Source organism: Hemiscyllium ocellatum, chromosome 34 (genome assembly GCF_020745735.1).
Source record: "Hemiscyllium ocellatum isolate sHemOce1 chromosome 34, sHemOce1.pat.X.cur, whole genome shotgun sequence".
NCBI lineage: Eukaryota > Metazoa > Chordata > Chondrichthyes > Orectolobiformes > Hemiscylliidae > Hemiscyllium > Hemiscyllium ocellatum.
This window is the reverse complement of record NC_083434.1, coordinates 3,053,617-3,073,867: the sequence shown is the minus strand read 5'-3', so window position 1 is coordinate 3,073,867 and position 20,251 is coordinate 3,053,617. Positions and strand designations below refer to the sequence as shown.

Here is a 20,251-nt window from a genome sequence, read left to right as displayed (position 1 = left end):
CTTCCCCTGTGCTGCCGGGGGTTTGTCAGCAGCAGCAGTGACGGCAATCTGCTGCACGGGCGGCAGTTCTTACACGGCGCTTCTTCCGCTGGTTGGTGATTTTTAAAAATAAATGGTCGCTGTGTGTGTGTGTGGGGTGGAATGGGGGAGGTGCTGAGGTACCTGGAAGCAATGGGAAAGCCCAGTGTGTGAAGGACACAACGTGAGCTGACAGCGAGGAACCTCCGGGATATCCGTCACTCCGAGGGGCCCCGCCGAGGGGGGGACTCCGGACTCGGCACCGCGCCCGAACCAATCAGCAGCTGCTCCTTGCCTGTGGGCGGGGCGGTCTGCTGCTCGCGGTTCCCCTACGTCATCCCCAGCCCAGCCCCGCCCGCAGTAGCGCGAGGGGGGTGGGGGGGGTGGGCGGGGCGGGACGGGAGCTCCGCTGACGTCATGGGGCAAGCCTGGCAGCCGCTTCCAGCCCCGGCTCCAAACAGGAGGAGAAGGAGGTGAGAGAGTGATGGAGTAGCCGGGTGGCTAGCTCCCTCGCTTGCCTGACTGACGGTGGGGGCCTACTGACTGGGACACTGCTGACTGAGTGCCAGCTCCTACTCCTTTGTGATTTCCCCCCTTGATCCATGACCCCCACCTGCTTCCTACATCTACCCCTCCCCCACCCCTGTCATTCTTCCCCCTTCTCTTTGATCCGACTTCACCCAAGTGTGATCAGTACCTTCTACTCTTTCCTGCTTACCCCTCCTGTGAAATCTAATGACCTGCCTGCACACCCCTTGCTCTGATTTTGTGCCTCTTTTGTCTGTATTTTTACTTCTAATTTCATTTTTCTTTGTAGTTTGTTCCTTCCATCTGCCTTTAGTGTGATCCCTTGACTGTAATGATATGGAAGAGCCAGTGTTGGATTGAGGTGGATGAAGCCTTTGCTCTAATCCAACCTTTTCATTTCTACTGTCACTTTCTGCTTTCTCCTACTTTACATAGACATAACATTTACTACTATGAGATTTGGAAGAGCAGAAGTCCTAGACCTGCAGTTAACCTCTTTGCTTTCGAGGCACAGCATTTTGCATTATCTTTGAACATTTCTTTTATTTAGTATCGATGGCTATGCTCTGGAGGCTCAGAGTTTTGCCAGCTAACAGCTAACCACTTTAGAGGAGTAGGTGTAGCAGAGTTCAGTCTTTGTTTTGGGGCATATGTTGAAGTGACTGTGAACAGGATTGAGGGAAACATTGAGATAGTGTGTGTTAAACATTTGGTATTGTATGCCCCTTTGATTGCATCTTATTCTAAAATTGAAACGTCAACTCTGAAGAACATATTCCAATAAAAGTTGCCTTGTCTCCATGTTAAGTTTGATCTTCTATTTGTAAGATGTGGAGTCCAGCTTGAAATTTGAATGGCAAGACTTTGAAAATGTGAGTTTAATCTGAGCACCCTCTGCAGTTATTTGCTGAGAGCATTGTTCAACTAATCAGATTTAATAGCTCTACCAAAATTGATGTTGATCTACCAGCATGAAAATCCATGTGTCTTGAGTTAGCTGCATTTTGGTTTCTACCCAAAAAAGCATTGGTTTTCCCAAAATATTTGCAACTAAGTGCATTTGAATTGTCATGACTTGGAGGTGAACTGGGGTGTACAAAGTTAAAAATCACACAACATCAGGTTATAGTCCAACAGGTTTATTTGGAAGCACTAACTTTCAGAGTGCTGCTCCTTTGTCAGATGGTGAATTGTAGTCATCATTCCTGGTATTCTCTGATGAAGCAATGCTTTTGTTTGATAACTTTTTACAGTGAATCTGGGAAATGATTTTGAGTATTGCAAACACCATGAAAATATTGTATTCCTCTACATGTCTTTAGTGTGTAGTAAAGTTGGTTTTTGGATCATATTGTGAGATGCATCATAAAGGGGCTGACTGGATTTTTATATTTATGAATAGATTTGGGAGTTGGACAAGAAAGGAAAGCATAACTTTTAATATGTAATCATTTTGTATTGATTTGTATGTGAGAAGGTTCAGATTTGGCAAGTTTTACCTTTCCACCACATTACATACCATTTTGCAGACTCCCAAATTTGACTTTTGAGTTAGTGCAAACTGCATACTCTTAATTATTGTGGAGAAGAATATCTTTTTCCCCCCTTTTTATACTTTGTGCCGCCTAAAACAAATTGCTTTTGTTGTATACTTTCTTCCTGATTTTATCAGATGTGGGGAATGACTTTTACCATATTAATTTTTATCTTTCAGTTGTTTTGATGGTGTTTGGTACGTGCCAGGCGGCCTTTCCGCCATCCCTCTCTTTGCCTCCCTTCCCTTTGGTGAGGCTGGAACATGCCACGTCGGAAACAAGTTAATCCTAAGCCTCTAAGAGGTGAGAATTGCCAAAAAGCTTTTAAAAATGTCTAGTTGTTGGCCTAATTTCTAATTTTCAACATACGTTATTATTATGAAGATGTTCAGTCTGTTGTCCAGTCTTTCAGTTGTATTACTAATCTTTTGGTTAAAATTACAAAAAAAACTCCAGATATTTTAGTGCACAAATTGGCACTGTGATCAATCTTAAAATGCTGGTGGTTGAAAATAGCATGGAACTTCACTGAAGTATCTTTCAATAATTGGAAAAATATAAACAAATGACTGAATTACGATATATAAATTTAGTGTAATTGACTAATATGGTCAAACTCCAATATGCTATATTAAGTCTTTATTTGTAAAAGGAGAATTTAAAGCAATTATTTTGGTAAGGATCACAGATTACTCATAAAGAACCTTGTGTATACACAATAAATCATTTCATTTATATAACTGGAATGAACTGAGAAATGTCCATCATTAGAGACAATTTACCCAAATCTAAATGGGACACCTTTTGGTGAGGTTAGAATTATGCAAGACTGGCAACAAATTAATCTGAAGTTTGAGAGAGTGAGAAATGCCAATATAATTGAAACTAAGATCTGCTCATTAGCCATTAAAATGTACTAGGCATTGGGACATATCACTGTCACATTGATATTGCAGTTATAATGTAAATAGTGCCTGAATTAAGGGCTTTTGATCTGACCTGGCACTGGAGTAAAACAGAATGAAGGTCAGGTTAACAACCGAGCAGCTCTGAGCACATCTCAAATGGAGATTGCTCAAATGCTTTCCTTCCATCAAAATTATATCTCAATAAGTCCTGTTTGGCTTGAGTTGCTAAAGCAGTCCACCTTTGATCACCAAGCCATCATCTTCCAGACCATCAACACGTTCGCCACTTTGGGAGATCTCCTGTTCTTTCCCCTTTCGTCCAGGAACTTCCTACCTACAAAAATGACACAACCCATGCTCTCCACTTCTTCCAAAACTTACAATTTTCTGGCCCCCAAACACTTCTTGTTCACCATGGATATACAGACCCTTAATACCCATATCCCCCACATGTAGGGCCTAAAAGCCCTCGTTTCATCCTTTCCCGTATGCCCAACCAGTCCTCCTCTAGTGTTACTCTCATTTGTTTGACAGAATTGATCCTCGCCTTCAACAGCTTTTTCTAAGATTCCTCCCACTTCCTATAAACCAAAGGGCTGGCCATGGGCACCCACATGGGCCTGAACTATGCCTGTCTCTTTGCAGGATTTGTGGAACAGTCCTTCTTCCACAACTATCAGTTTACTGATATATCCAAATTTAGTGTTAACAGATTTCAGAGTTGACTGGAGACAGGCTGCCTACTTACGGAACGTTTCAGAGAACCCCTCTGGGACACCCGGACCAACCAACCCAATCACCCCGTGGCTCAACACTTTAACTTCCCCTCCCACTCCACCAAGGACATGCAAGTCCTTGGACTTCTCCGTCGCCAGATCATAACAGCACGACGGTTGGAGGAAGAGCGCCTCATCTTCCGCCTGGGAACCCTCCAACCACAAGGGATGAACTCAGATTTCTCCAGTTTCCTCATTTCCTCTCCCCCCACCTTGTCTCAGTCCCAACCCTCGAACTCAGCACCACCTTCCCAACCTGCAATCTTTTTCCTGACCTCTCCGCCCCCACCCGAATCCGGCCTATCACCCTCACCTTGACCTCCTTCCACCTAGCACATCACCATCGCCCCTTCCCCAAGTCCCTCCTCCCTACCTTTTATCTTAGCCTGCTGGACACACTCTCCTCATTCCTGATGAAGGGCTTATGCCCAAAATGTCGAATTTCCTGTTCCTTGGATGCTGCCTGACCTGCTGCACTTTTCCAGCAACACATTTTCAGCTCTGATCTCCAGCATCTGCAAACCTCACTTTCTCCTTTTGATAGTGTATCAGATTTATGAAAACAAAAAATAATTTTGCATGTAACAGAAGACCAAAATTTCACTGTCTCCCACAGATGACATTCTTGTCACATTTCTATGGCTTATAATCAAACATGAGAAAAGAACATGTACAGATTGGATTGTGTTGTGAACATGGATAAGACTTCTTTGAATTTTGATACAAGCAACCAATCCACAATTTATCAATCACTTTATAACCAATTCGCGCTCATTAAATGCACTTTATAGAAGAACGACCTGTATTAATGGGTGAGTTGTGCCATTAATAGACGTTTAACAAGTTATAATCTGCATTAATTGGCAACTCACTGCTGCCTAGCAAGAAACTCACTTCGCTGTTAGGCAGATGCGTAAAAGATGCATCAAATTACTACCGACATCGAGGTAGATCTCGCCAGACTTCTAGGATTCTACCATAAATCACATTTCAGACGATATCATCTAAATCTCTGAGAGTCTGCCACTTCAGCCTTGTGTAAGAGGTTTTAAAAGCAAGGTATTATCAAAGCTTGATCTAAAACAATAAGGTGCACTTGAAACATTTGGAATTTTGAAATGTTCTAAATAGCGTGAAGATCAGGATTTCACATTTGAAAGATACTGTCTGATCTTCTGAATTAACTTTGTAGTTTTGTATCAAAGAGCTTATTCCTTATAAAAGCTTACTGTATTGTAAAATTGAGATTATAATGTTTTTGTTCTATTGTACTCATAATTTGTCACAGTAATATTTTTCTCAGTTTATGAGGGGATGAGGAAGAAAGTTGAAATTGGAATCTGTACACATAGGTAATTACATTCCCTATAGGATGGAAGCAGGCCCTTTGGCCCAACAAGTCTACACTGACCCTCCAAAGAGTAACCCACCCCAGACCTATTCCCCCTCACTAATGCACCTAGCACTATGGGCAATTTATCATGGCCAATTCACCTGACCTACACATCTTTTGGACTGTGGGAGGAAGCCGCAGCACCCAGAGGAAACCCACGCAGACATGGGGAGAATGTACAAACTCCACATTCAGCTTAATGGTCGCTTCAAGGTTTAAGCTTTGACCTGATAATATATTTAAATTGCAGGATATAGAAATGAACCAGTAAGAAAAATAAAATTTTGTTTAAAACTTGCTCTGAGGTAAAAGCTCTCAATTTGACAATCCTAATTGAATTCCACGTTTTAATATCCGAAGTTAAGGATTGGTGGTGTTATTTTCTAACACTTGTGAACATTTTAACTATCTTATTAGGTGCCCTTATTTACTATCACACTTCGTTAACTTCAAATTAATGTGACATGCAAACATTTGCAACACTTTGGATTAAAATTATTTTAATTGCATGTTGGTGCTGTATTGATACTGTATACAGAGTTTAGGAGCTCTCCGATTGTAACCTCTGTATCAAGTAAATGAAATATAAACTTGAGTAATTCTGGTGTCATGTAAACGTTGACGTCTGACCAGTCATTTAAAAAGTTGTGCATCTCATGTATAGCGAACTTATGATTTTTAGCCAAAGAGTCTAAGCTGTTTGTACTTGTCACTCTCTCTTTGCTAATGTCAGACTCACCCTGATTTAAACCTACATGATAGAATTATAGAATATCATAGAAGGTGGCAGTTTGGTTCCCGTGTTTGCACGTGAGAGCATGTGATGCCGAAGTTACCGGCTCAGTGGTGCACAGTGTTCCTGCACAGGCCACTCTTTCTACTATGGCAACATGGTATCAAGAAGGACCATAGATACATTGTCCATTTCAAACTAATGTTGAGTTTGCAAAGCAAACAAATAATTCAGAGGCAGCTGGAAAATTCCAAGTAATGGGGAAGCATGTTAGACCTTAGCCACATGCCTAAGAATAAATGTACAAAGTGGCTGCCATGAGAAGTTAAATTTGCAAAATATGTTGATGAGAATTGCTGTCAATGGACTCTCAGTTTATTGATATATCCAAATTCAGTGTTGCCGATTTCAGAGTTGACTTTTGGTGTACCAGATTTATGAAAATAAGTAATTTTGCACTGTAACAGAAGACCAAGATTTCACTGTCTCCCAATAGAATTAGATGACATTTTTGTCATATGTATATGGCTTATAATCAAACATGAGAAAACAACATATAGAGGTTGGATTGTGCTCTGAACTGGATAAGACTTCCTTGAACTTTTGATATAACAAACAGTCAAATGATAAACAAATTTGATGAGCAAACAAAGTTCATGAAGACAATTGGCCGAGAAAACTATAGAAAGTTTGAGGTTTCTCACCAGGAGGAGGATTACATAAAGACAAAAGTCTTCTCATCTGTAACATATTCAGAAAACACCACATCAATGATGTTGATGAAAGTAAATTGCAAAACAATAATATTTCAGTGATATCAGCCATGTTCAACCATTCGATGTCTCTCTAAATGAGCTATTCAGGGATAGCATGATGGAAAAAGAAATAACGTCTAGACAAGAGATGACAACTGTCACAAAGCTGGTCCCTTTTTTCTAGAAGCTATTCCTTTTCTCAAGGATACTGTGTCCTTGGATTTTCTCTCAGAGGGGTCATAAAACCCTCCTAGCTCTGAGTTGACTAGTTTGGTACAGAGATGAAAAAGGATGTTGAGAGGCCTTTTGTTTCTATGTAAACAGATGGGACTTCAGACCAAAGTGGTTATGTTTTAGAATGACCTGTGTAATGTAAGGGATGTGGCCAGCTCTCGAGCTGAGCAGTTCAGTCCAGAACTAGCTAGGGATTCACCTGTGTGGAAACAGGCTGCTGAACACTCTCTCGCCCTCTGCCCCTGTAATTTCAACCTGTAAGCATTTGTTCCATTTTACTGTTTATTTCAAAGGGGTTTGCTTATGGGGATTTCGGAACAGCATAACTAAGTCTAGTTTGGATTGACAGAGTTCTGTAGGGGTTCTTTATTCTGTTCTTTGTGTAATGTTGTGAATACATTTTTTGTCTCGGGTAATTTCCACGTACACTTAGCGAAATAAATTGCAAAGTTATGGACTGGGCTGCATGCTGAAGAATGTTTTGAGTGGTCTGGACTAGTTCATAACAGATGGTGATAAAAACACCAGCACCAGCACCAAAAATTTCAATTTTTCTTATGGAAGGTAACTCAATAATTTATCCCAATTTTTGACAACTTTCTCATTGTCCAATTTGATTTGAGGAATATCCAATTCAGAATCCTCTAAATTTGGTTCTTCTTTCTGTGCTGTAATTATTTAACACCTTTTTTTTACTTTCCTTCCCTATCAAAATACCTTTTGAGCACAGTCACATGACAGAGTCTGGGATTTCTTCCTTTCTGGAGTCTTTATCAAGTAGTTCACCTCACTCTATTTCCGCTAGATTTGATAAGGTCCACTAAACCTTGCTTTTAAAAGCTCACCTGTGACTGGAAATAACACCAATACCTTATTCCCAATTGCAAAATTGCGAATTTGTGATTTCTTATCCGCTTCCTGTTTCATTGAATGCTGTGATACTTCTAAATTCTGTCTAGCCAACTCTCCAGCTCTAGTTATTCGTTCTCAAAAATTTGTTACATAGTCCAAATATTCTGACCTATTAATTTCTCCTTAATCAATTTTAATGGTCCTCTTACTTCATGCCCAAAAATTAATTCATATGGACTGAATTTGGTTGATTCATTTGGTGCAGCTCTGATCGCAAAAAGTACAGACTGAACTCCCTTTCCCAATTGCCTGGATAATCCTGACCATAAGCCCTCAACATGGTCTTTAGTGTTTGATGCCATCTCTCTAGCGCTCCCTGTGATTCTGGATGGTAGATTTGAAATGCTTTATTCCCTCCTTGAATAGTTTGGATGTGAAATTTGACCCTTGATCTGAATGGATCTCCATTGGTAGAGTGTATCTCGTAAAAAAAATTAAGTAATTCTTCCACAACTCTTTTAGCTGTGATATTGCATAATAGGTTTGCCTCTGGAAATCTAGTCGACACATCCATTATTGTTAATAAATACTTATTCCCACTTTTTATTTGAGATAGTGGACCTACATATCAAGACTCTTGTGAAAGGTTCCTCAAATGCTGGAATGGTTATTAAAGGTGCAGGTTTTATTACTGCCTGTGGTGTTCTGATTAGCTGACACGTATAACACATCTTGCAAAATTCAACTACATCCTTGTGTAGTCCAGGCCAGTAAAAATGGCTTTGTATTTTAGCCTGTGTTTTCCTCATCCCTAAATGACCTCCAAGTGGTAGCTCAAGCGCCACTTGCAGCATCTCTTTTCTATACCTTACTGGCAAAACAATTTGATGAGTTTTGAGAAGATTTGTAGCTCAGGTTGAGATTTTGGATATAGGTTTGCTCGCTGAGCTGGAATCTTTGTCCACTTATCTGCTTGAATGTGTGATGATCTCCATTTCCTCATTAAGAAATCATTTGTTAAGTAATGACACACTGGGATGCATTCACTCTCCTTCGCAATATATGCCTTTTGATACAACTGTCTTAAGTTCTCATCTTTGTGCTGTAACTCAATAAGCATAGCAGAGCTAAAGATGCTTGCATGCTTACCTAGTTGCTTCTGCTCTGTCCCATTTATCTGTTCAAAAAAGGTCCCTGATAAAGTTATGTCAGCTTTCTTATCTGTGCCTTTTGATCTCTCCTGCTTCAACTTGTGCCTGTGTGATCACAAGATCACACAATGTGGGAAAATTCCTGGATAAACATCCTTCAGTTCTTCAGTTGCCTGCGCCTCCCCTGGCTTTTCACAGCATGCCCACCTGTGAATCAGCAATATCATTTGCAAGGACAAATTGTATTCCTGGAACTGAGAGTTTGTCCAGTACTCCTACCACAAATTCTCCACTCTCTTCTCTGGACTCTCTAGCCTCACTTTACATAATGGAGCACTTTTTGTCTCAACATGAATTCCTGTTACCAGTACCTTTTCTGGGCAACAGTCCATCAGAAGTACATATCTCCTCATCCTTCAGCATTACAGACTGAGAGGATCCTGTGCCCCTTTATGTTGTAACTTCTTAACCTGCTACTCCTGTCCTATGTGAATAAACTTTACTCTTCCATGTATACTCTGTAAGCAGATCTGGTACTTTCTCCTGAATTAACCTCTGATCATCTTGTACACTCTGAGGCAGTTGTCTAACTTCCCTTGTGCTTTTTATCACTCGTCCAACAAAACTCCCAAGCTCGTCTGGTTTTCCTACATCTGGCTTTCTCCTAGCCCACCAACACTGATTTTGTGTGGCCCACTTTATTACAATGAAAACACTGGAGCTTTTTAACTTCTTTGTCCCCCTGAAGGATTTCTTTTTTGCCTGCTGGTAAGTTATCCTTATGATCTTCACTGAGATCTACCTTTTCCTTTCCACATGAGGATTTCTCTTTGCCCAATTTCTATCCCTCATAAACTGAAATTAATTTTGGAAGCCAAACAGTGTTTTATGGACCAGGTCATAATTGTCAGCCACTTCAGCTGCTAACCTTGTTGTTTTAACTCTCTGTTCTTCCACATGAGTTCGCACTACTTCAGGCAGTGAATTTTTGAATTCCTCCAAAATAATTACCTCTCTAATGGCTTCATAAGTTTGGTCGATTTTTAAAGTGGTTATCCATCTATCGAGATTATTGTTTGATCTTTTCAAATTCAATGTAATTTGACCTGGGTCCCTCCTTAGATTTCTGAAATGTTGTCTATCAGCTTCTGGTACAAGCTCATATGCACTTAAAATGGCTTTTTTCACCTCCTCCGATAGTGATGTGAAAACCTCACTAGCCCTACCTACAAGTTTCGTTTAGATCAACAAAACCCACATTGCCACTGGCTACTGCATTTGTTTAGCCACCCTTTTCAACTGAGATGAAAAATGCTTCCACGTCTTTCTCATCAAATTTAGGCAATGCTTGAACATACTTAAACAGTTTCTCGCTCGGCTCTGACTACCAGGGGTTTCCTCACCCTGACTCTGGGTGGCATGCTGGCTCAGTGGTTAGCATTGCAGCTTCATAACGCCAGGGACTGTGGTTCATTTCCAGCCTTGGGTGACTATCTGTGTGGAGTTTGCGCATTCTCCCTGTGTCTGTGTGGGTTTCCTCCCGGTGTTCCGGTTTCCTCCCACAATCTGTAAATGTGCAGGGTAGGTGAATGGGCCATGTTAAATTGCCCATAGTGTTCAGGGATGTGTAGGTTAGGTGCATTAGTCAGTGTAAATATAGAGTAATGAGTTTGGGGAGACTGTTCAGAGGATCGGTGTGAACTTGTTGGCCCAAAGGGTTTGATTCCACACTGTAGGGATTCTAAGATACTCTCTTCCTCACTAAGCTTACCTTCAGCCTTTACATCCAGCCTTTTAAGCTGACTTTTCTTTTTAAGTGTCAGTTTTTGAAGTTCAAAAGCTCTCTTTTTATTCTCTTCTGCCTGCTCTCTCTTTTTCCCTCTCTTCTGCTTTTAATCATAATTCAAATTGTTTAATTTCTGTTGCCCTTTCCTTATCTCTCACCTCTAACTCAAGCTGCTTCATTTGCAATTGAATTTTTGCCATCTCTATGGATTCTGATGGTTTCTTCAGCAAGTTTAAATGCTGAGCCACTGCTGTAATGATCTCTCCTTTCCTCACAGAAGCAGGTATCTCCAATCCCAGCTTGTCTGCTAATTCCTGCAGCTTGGTCTTATTCACCTTTTGCAAAACTTCCATAGTCACCATATCCACTTCTAGAAAACTTTTTGCAACTAAAAGAGCCAATCCTATCCCAAGCTTTGTCTACCCAACCAAACCAGCACCCAAAATAAAGACACTAACACCTACCGCTCGCTGTTTAAAATCCCACTAGGCCAGACCACTCAAAACATTCTTAAACAGACAGCTCAGAACATAACTTTGCAATTTGTTTCAGGAAGCATACAGTAAAAATTACATGGAGTAAGTTAGCTAGGTTGTCTACTAGGTTTTAAAACAGACAAAAAATTGTTCACAAAATTACACAAAGAAAAACAAAAGACAGAATAAAGAATCCCTACAGAACTCAGGCTATCCGGATTAACTAGACTTAATGACGCTGTTCTGAATATACACAACAGTCCCAATAAGCAAACCCCCTTAAAAAAACTGTAAAACTGGAGCAAATGCTTACAGATTGAATTTAGCAGGGCAGGAGGACAGAGAGAATTTAGCAGCCTGTTTCCACACAGCTGAACTCCTAACTAGTTCTGGACTGAACTGCTCAGCTAGAGACCTGACATATTATACAGGTCACTTCTAAAACATGACCACTTTGGCCTGAAGTCTCATCTGTTCACATATAAACAAAAGGCCTCTCAATCTCTGTACCAAACTAGTCAGCTCGGAGCTGGGAGGGTTTCATGACCCCTCTGAGAGAAAAACCAAGGACACAGTATCCTTGAAAAAAGGAACGGCTTCTAGAAAAAAGGGACCAGCTTTGTGATACAACACATGGGCTATGTGGTTAACAGTCCTGTGCGAATAGAGTATAGAAGTTTGAGATGAAATCAGAATGGAGTTTGTCATTAAATAATTCAAGAAAAGTGGAAGATATTTATTTGTGGAAACAGGAGGACATGATTGCCAATGAAGATGGTATTGATGATTTGCATTCAGGGCAAAGCTATGGATGTGTTATTTGATTCTGAAGATGAGGGTGATTTTATTAATTTTCAATACAATGAAATTGTGATGAATGAAACTATCTGTCACAAAATGGTTATGTCACGTTGTGAATCATTCCTGCCAGCAGATTGGGAAATCCCTTGGATTGATGCCCATGATAGGCCTGAATTCTGCACTGGGATCTCTGGGTTCATCAAATCTATTTAAACTTGTCTTCTTAGCATGCCAACCAATCCGTATAGTTAGGTCACGCAAGAGCATGTAAACATTGAACACGAGCAAGCTATGATTTAATATTGAGATCTGTCTGTGAAAGGAAGTGCAAAGCCTGCATGTATGGCGAAATGTGTGAGAAAATAAAGTGTCAATTGAAAAGTAAGATGAATGCCTGGCCATTTGTGGTGCCTGTTTCCCTGGCTGAAATGGCAAAAGCCATAGTTTCTGGGATTTCACATCTGAACAGAAAAACATTGTAAAGAATTTTGATCGCATTTGTGACATGAAAGTCTATATGAAGACATGAAGCAGAAAAAACAATTTGTGTTTTGCAGAGCACTCTCATGACAGTTTTCACTGTCTTTATATAACTGACCTTGTCTGTAGTACCCCTCTAATTTTTCCTGTGAGTGTGTGAACATGCAATGTCTGTGTGTGTGTCAGCAGTTTCCAGAAGCTATATGTTGACATGCCAATCGGCATGCATGGAACTACCCAGTGGGAAACCGAAAGGCAATGTTGCTTGAAAGGTGTGAACAATTTGAATAAAGATCTTTTTTCACACGTTTATTGCTTTAGAGTTTTCATTTGACATTTAAATATGTGTATTTTTGATCTATAGTGTGTTGTAGGCAAATTGGTTTACATTGAAATGTATTCATCCGGGAATGAGGCCTTGTTGGTTATCATGAACATTAATGACATTTAGTACATAAAGTGAAGGAAGTTATGATGAACCTTGTGTAAAATGCTAGTTTTATCTCAAATGGAATGTAACTTTATTTTGGAACGTAACCTTAAGGCTTCAAAGGAATTAAAAGAAGAGCAAAGTTACATTTGTGAATGTTTCCAGAGATGAAGAACCTCAGCTCAGTGATGGACTAGTGAAGCTATGGCTGCTCTGTATACAGAGAAGGAGGGTTATGGACAATGTACATTTAGCTAATTGCTCCCAGCAGCAGAAAGATTGAGAACCAGAGGACATTTGATTTAAGTTGAATGGCAAAAGAAGCAAACATTGCAGATCTTTCATTTTGCAGTGAGTGGTTAGGATTTCAAGTAAAGAGCCTGAAAATGTGTTTGAAGTAGATTCAATTGTGGTTGAAAGGGAACTAGAACAGTTAGGAAATGTTGATAGCATTCACAGACTCCCTACAGTGCAGGTAGAGGACACTCAGCCCACATGGAGTCTGCACCAATGCTCCAAATAGCATCCCAACAAAACCCATCCCACCATTGGTAATCCACCTAGCTTGTGTAGTGTTTGCAACGAGGTCATCCAGACACACCTTTAGAATGAGTTCCCTGATTGGACCAGATTAACAGCCCCAATCAGGGAGCTGTGGCTGACTGATAAGAATAGAAGTGTACTCCTTCCAACTCTATTTTGATTTATTCCCCTCCTTGTCTCCCTACCCCACCCTGTTCACTTTTTCCACTTAAGCATTGCCCTTATCAGGCTTTGCTTGTTAATGTTTCACTAGCCACATGGATGTTTTCCTGGTGGTGAAAAATATAGAATAGAGATTTAGCATAAGGGTGTTTTGTTTTTACTGTGTCACTGTACATGGATACATAGCTACGGATGATTTGGGAAAATAGAAACACTACTGCTGAGCAATCTTTGGTTGAAATGGTAGTATGGGGTGATAATAAAAACAACAGGAGTTTCTGTGATGGGATACTGGCCTAGAGTCATAGAGATGTACAGCACGGAAACAGACCCTTTGGTCCAACCCAATGTAGTCCCACCTGCCAGCACCCAGCCCATATCCCTCTAAACCCTTCCTATTCATATACCCATCCAGATGTCTCTTAAATGTTGCAATTGTACCAGCCTCCACCACCCTCTGGCAGCTCATTCCATACACGTATCACCCTCTGTGTGAAAAAGTTGCCCCAGTAGGTCTCTTTTATATCTTTCCCCTCTCACCGTAAACCTATGTCTTCTAGTTCTCGACTCCCCAACCTCAGGGAAAAGACTTTCCCTATTTACCCTATCCATGCTCCTCATAATTTTGTAAACCTCTATAAGGTCACCCCTCAGCCTCCGATGCTCCAGGGAAAACAGCCCCAGCCTGTTCAGCCTCTCCCTGTAGCTCAAATCCTTCATCCCTGGCAACATTCTTGAAAATCTTTTCTGTACCCTTTCAAGTTCCACATGCAATATTTCAACAGTGGCCTAACCAATGTCCTGTACAGCTGCAACATGACCTCCCAATTCCTGTACTCTGATCAATAAAGGAAAGCATACCAAACGCCTCCTTCACTATCCTATCTACCTGCAACTCCGATTTCAAGGAGCTATGTACCTGCATTTCAAGGTCTCTTTGTTCTGCAACACTCCCCTAGGACCTTACCATTAAGTCTAGAAGCCCTGCTAAGATTTGCTTTCCCAAAATGCAGCACCTCATATTTATCTGAATTAAACTCCATCTGCCACTTCTCAGCCCATTGGCCCATCTCATCAAGATTCTGTTGTAGTCTGAGATAACCCTCTTCGCTGTCGTCTAAACCTCCAATTTTGGTGTCATATGCAAACTTACTAAATGTACCTCTTATGCTCGCATCCAAATCATTTATGTAAATGACAAAAGGCCCAGCACCGATCCTTGTGGCACTCCACTGGTCACAGGCCTCCAGTCTGAAATACAGGCCTATATGGAGTTATTTCAGCTTTCATCGCTCTAAACAATTTAGGCAATTTGGCATGGCCAATCCACCTAATTTATTCATCATTGTACTATGGGAGGAAACTGGAGCACCTGGAGGAGACCCAGGTAAACACTGGTAGAATGTCCAAACTCCACGCAGACAGCGACTGGAATCAACCTGGGTCCTTGGCGCTGCAAGGCAGCAGTGAGAGCCACTGTCCCTTGAATGCCCAAATGGATTTGGCTGTTTTTGTAACTAAAAGTTGGCATGTGGATGCAGCAAGCACTTAGAAAGGTGAATTGTCTGCTGGCTTTCATCACAATGGGATGTGAGTACAGACATAAAGATGTCTTGCTGCAGTGTATAGAGCTTTGATGGGACCCCACCTACAGGGCTATACATGGTCTTGGTCACTTTTGCCTAAGATAGGATATTGTCAAAGAAGGAGTTCAAGGAAGGTTCATCGAAGTGATCCCTGAAATGGCAGGATTGAATTATGAAGAGAGATTGAGAAAATTGAACCTGTATTTTTAAGATTTTGAAAAAGAAGAGGTGATCTAATTGAAACTTCCCAAACTTTTATGACAGAGTGGACATGAGTTCACTCTGACTGCTAAGTATAGAACCAAGGGACATGGCCTCAGAATTTTATTAATTTAAAATTGAGGGTGGAAAATCTTTAGAATTGTCTATCTCTGAGGATTTTGAAAATTCCATTGTTGAGGATGTTCAGGACAGAAATAGAATTCTGGGTACCAGTGAAATTAAGGAATATGGGGAAAATGCCATTGTGGTAGAATTAAAAAAAAATTTAGCCATGGGACATGAATATCGCTGGCTGGGCCTATCCTTAGTTGCTCTTGAGAAAGTGTTGGCTTTTTTGAATTGCTGTAGTCCATATGCTGTACCTGTGATACTATTTGGGAGGGAATTCCAGGATTTTCACTCAGCGATACTGAAGGAATGGTGATATATTTCCAAATCAGGATTGTTCGTGGCTTGCAAGGAAACTTGCAGTTGTGATATTCCTTTATTTGCTGCCTTTGTTCTTCTAGCTGGAAGTGGTATTAGGTTTAGAAAGTGCTGTCTAAGGAGCCTTAGTAAATTTCTGCAGTGCATCTTGAAGTAGAACACGCTGTTACTATTGAACATTGGTGGTGGAGGGAGTTGATGTTTGTGAATGTGGTGCTGCTCAAGCAGGTTACTTTGTCCTAATTGTTGTCAAGTTTCCTGAGTATTATTGGTGTTTTACTCATCCATGTCAGTGGGGAGTATTTCATCCCATTCCTGACTCATACATTCTAGGTGGTGTAGGAAATCGAATGAGTTCCTCACTACAGGATTTCAAACCTCTGACCTGCTTTTATAGCCAGTGCCTATCTGCGACTCTAGTTCAGTTTTTGATCAATGGTAAGCCCCCAGGAAAGATGGGGGAATTCAGTGATAGAAAAGTGATGGATTGAATGTCAAGACATGATAGATTGTCTCTCATTGGAGATGGTTGTTGTGTAAAGAGTTGTGAATTGAGATGAACGTTATTCAATCATGATCAAACATCCCTATTTCTGACCTTATGATGGAGCTAAGGTCATTAATAAAGCAGTTGATGGTTGGGCCTCGGATGCTGTCCAGAGTAGCCTGCAGAGATGTCCTGGAGCTGGGATGACTGACCTCCCACAAGCACAAAAATCTTCTGTGGTGCCAAGAATGACTGACTGACTGACTCCAAGCAGCAGAGAACTTTCCTCCTCATTCCCGTTTGACTCCAGTTTTGCTAATCTTGGTCAAATGTGACCTTGATGTTGACATAATAGCACTGTTGATGATAATCAACAAAATTTATTTGAATGGCAGAGCAGGCTTAATGGCTGAATGATCTACTTTTCTTATTTCCTATGTCAGTGAGATAAACTTGAGCATGAGGTATTTAGCAGTTTCAGACGGTATAAAAATTGCTGTCATTTAACTTGGTAAATGGGCATGAAAATGGGCAATGAGATGCAGTTTGGAGAGTGCATGTCCACAGATCCCTGCAGGTGGCTGCAAAGGCAATTAAGGCATTCAAAAAGGTCTTTATGGCTGAAGCATTGAATATAAGGATAGGGAGTTTTTGCTAGAACTGAGTCTTCAATAAAATTGATTCTAGGCTGGTCTAGGCTATTGTATACATTTCTGGTCATGGCTGTACACCAAGGATGTGATCACACTGCAGTGAATAGAATGATGTTACCAGGAATGGAGACCTTCAGCTATGAAGAAAGATTGTACGAGCACTATTCCTTGGGTTTGGAGCGAGGAGACTGAGAGAAGATTTGAGTTGAAGTGTACAACATTGAGTGGCCACGATACTTTGGATCAGAAGAACCTATTTTCCCTTGGCAAAGAGGTCAGTAACCAGGGGGGCATAGACTTTAAAACAGCTGGCAGTATGATTTACAATAATTGGCAGAAACTGAGCTGGGCCTAAAGGATGGTGTGGTCTGGAATTCTGATTTTCTGAAGGTACTGTAGTGACAGCAACTTGCGTTGCATTTAAAAATTATTTAGAAGTTTTGCACTTTATGTATATTTAAGTTGGTCTTAAAAGCGATAGAGTGGGGTCTTGTTTTTCAGCTGGTACAAATACAATATGCCAAATTGCTATCTTCTGTGCCATTAGTGCAGATAATTATAAAGTTGGCCCTTTTTATATTTTTGTTGGTTCTTATTTTTTCCACACCTTTCTTACCCCGCTGATCATTGCAGATTTTGACTCTTTCAGGCATTTCTTTGTAAAATGTTCTATATTATCCTGACCAACACCTAAGCTCTTTCTGTGATTATTTGTTTGTTTTTTGTTCGAAATTTATTTTTAGACTCTGTAGCCCACTGATCCTCACGGCATTCCTCAGTGTGTCTAACCAGGTGTGGTATTTTGACTTTTCAAGCTGTCCGGTTCCTGGATAATTCATTTGTAATCCTGTAACCTTTAGCCTCGTGTTCTGCTAACGATCACCTTATTGCCTTTTGATCAATTTGTTGTTAGATTATGCAGTCTCTAATTATACATCATTCTAAAGCCACTAATCTATTCCATGATTGTCAGTATAAATTTTGATGTGGCCATTATATTCCATAACTCTGGATGTTTGCTCTTTTAATCCTCTAGAGAATCAGATCATCATCTTGGGCACCTCAGTAGTATATATTTCAAAATAAGGTCTTCTCTGATGATTTACAAAAATGAAAGATGTACTGAGATTGCTCTGTATTTGTGTAACAGCATCCATAGTTGCTGGCGTGCACCTATTCTTGAAGGAACACAATAGAGTAGAATTCAGACAATTTGTGCTTTCCACAACAGATCACAAGATTAATTTATGTAAGTACAGTATGTTGTGAAAAACAGCCACGGTCAGTTTCAATCTCAAGTTTCTCTTTCCTGGCTGCACGGTGGTTACAACTGGTGATGCTATAATCCCTTTGGTTATTTTGAGTGGTTGTTCATTAGTTGCTTCAACAATAAGTTCTGTTGGGAAGTAAGGAGAGAGGAATATCTTCTTATTATCATAAACGCATATGAGAAAAGAAGAAAGCTTTGAGGGGGAGGAAGATCAAATAAAATACCTTAGTAAATCCAACATTAGGCAGTGAGTTAAATATTTGTATAAAGGAAAGTTTAATGAAGTTTTATAAAGTAAGTAATACTTTTTTTCAATGAGAATTTTATCTTTCATTTTTGCATATCTCAATACAGAATTACTTCAGTTGACTTGATCTGTTAGAGCACATGCACCAATTTCTTTGAATTAGGCTAGGGTAGGAACATGATAAATGTCAAGAAGCTTCTAGCTTGATTAAAAGTCAGCCTGCAGATATAGAGTTGGTAGTTATACAGCATTTTTATGCATCTTTTGTTGTCCTTTTGGTACTGAGCTGCAATCATGTGGCAAAGATTCTCCCACAATGCTCTTAAGTAGCAAATTCCATAATTTTGATTTTGACCATGAAAGGAGGATGATATATTTCTGAATCTCACGGTGTCTGACCTGGGGTTGGTAATGTTCTCATGTACCAACCTGTAAATAAAAGCTGCTGTTTTTAAAATATTATGTGATGTAAGTTGTTTTTCAAACTTGTGAAGATGTTGAATCTATTTTCAATTTATCAAGGCAAAAAATGTTTACTAACTCTTCATTTAAAACACTTGCAGCTTCATCACAATTTAATTCGGAAACACCAAGGCAATTTAATTTCACGTGATTTTAGTGTTGCTCCTGATAAGCAAAAGTAGACTGTTTTCTAACTGTGGTTTTATCAACAAAGTCTGATGGGAATGTGTTACAGGAAGTAAGTGTGACATTCTCACTGGAAGTTCTTACTAGATGCACAACTTTTAATATTTTCAAGATTGGTTGTGATGTTGAAATCATAACTCACATTGTGTTCTTCCCTGTTTCTCTTCCTCTTTGTGCTATTGCTGAACAGATGCTAGTTGCATACTGCTACTGCCAGTCAGTGTTTATCTGTGAACCTGCATGATGATAATTTGGCAGATTGTGGGGTTTTATGTATGATGCCACAGATGAGCCTGAATGCCTTCCTAATCTCAATATTTGAATTTCAAGTCATATCATTAATTGTATTATGATTAGCAGTGAGAACCTTTGCACTACTTTCCTTTCTGACTTACAAATGTTGAAGCCAGAGATAATGCTCCATTGAAACCTAGGTGTGATTCACTCAGCACAGTGCAGACCAGTAGCCTTCTAATCATAGTTGTTCTGGATTGAGATAGGACTTGTGTTTTGTTTATTTCATTAATTAATTAGACTGAGCTCTTGCCTTCCAGCACGTGTTTAAAAAAAAATGCATTTCCTCTGACAGTTATGTACAGAAGATTTTTAATGCAGAAACTGCAAGTTTATTTTATAATATTTAAAAATGCAAGTTTTTAGAGTTTATATTTAATCTTAGTTTAAACATTCCACAGTTTGGTTGTTGTGTTCTGGTTTGAACTTTATTTTGGCAGAAGTACTGATGTGGGTTGGGCTTGTTCTCTCAGGCTGCACCCTTCTAGGCAGCACATTTGGCTAAATCCTCTCGCATAAGCGGGAAGTGGTCTCCCTGGTTTCAAAACTAGTCATAGGATTACGTTTAGGTACTTTCCAGAGTACATTGTGTAATGTTGCTTGTGGCAGCCAATGTGAGATCTGCATCTTCAGTGACAGCTGTTCTTGCTGTGAAACTGGGTGTAGTAGGAGGAGTCTGTTGAATTCTTATGCGCTTACTGGCAAAGCTTCATTCAGTTCAGCATTTTTTTAAAAAACAAAATCATTTTGCTTTTAATTTTGGGGTGAGGACATTTATTATAAATGTGGTCTCAAGTAAGCTCCATGCGTTGTTGTAAGTATTCAACATTGTTTATTCTGTTTACCCTGTCTTCAAA

At 40.1% G+C, this 20,251-nt stretch overlaps 1 protein-coding gene across 1 annotated transcript in view; it reads left to right on the top strand.

Moving 5' to 3' along the window:
* Positions 1-434: 434 nt before the first annotated feature.
* hivep1 (HIVEP zinc finger 1) overlaps positions 435-20,251 on the top strand; it is a 180,141-nt gene continuing 160,324 nt past the window's right edge. The window contains exons 1-2 of the mRNA XM_060849889.1: positions 435-491; positions 2,261-2,384. Of these exons, the coding sequence (XP_060705872.1) occupies positions 2,345-2,384 (40 nt within the window). The 5' untranslated portion in view covers positions 435-491; positions 2,261-2,344. The remainder of the gene's footprint in view (positions 492-2,260; positions 2,385-20,251) is intronic.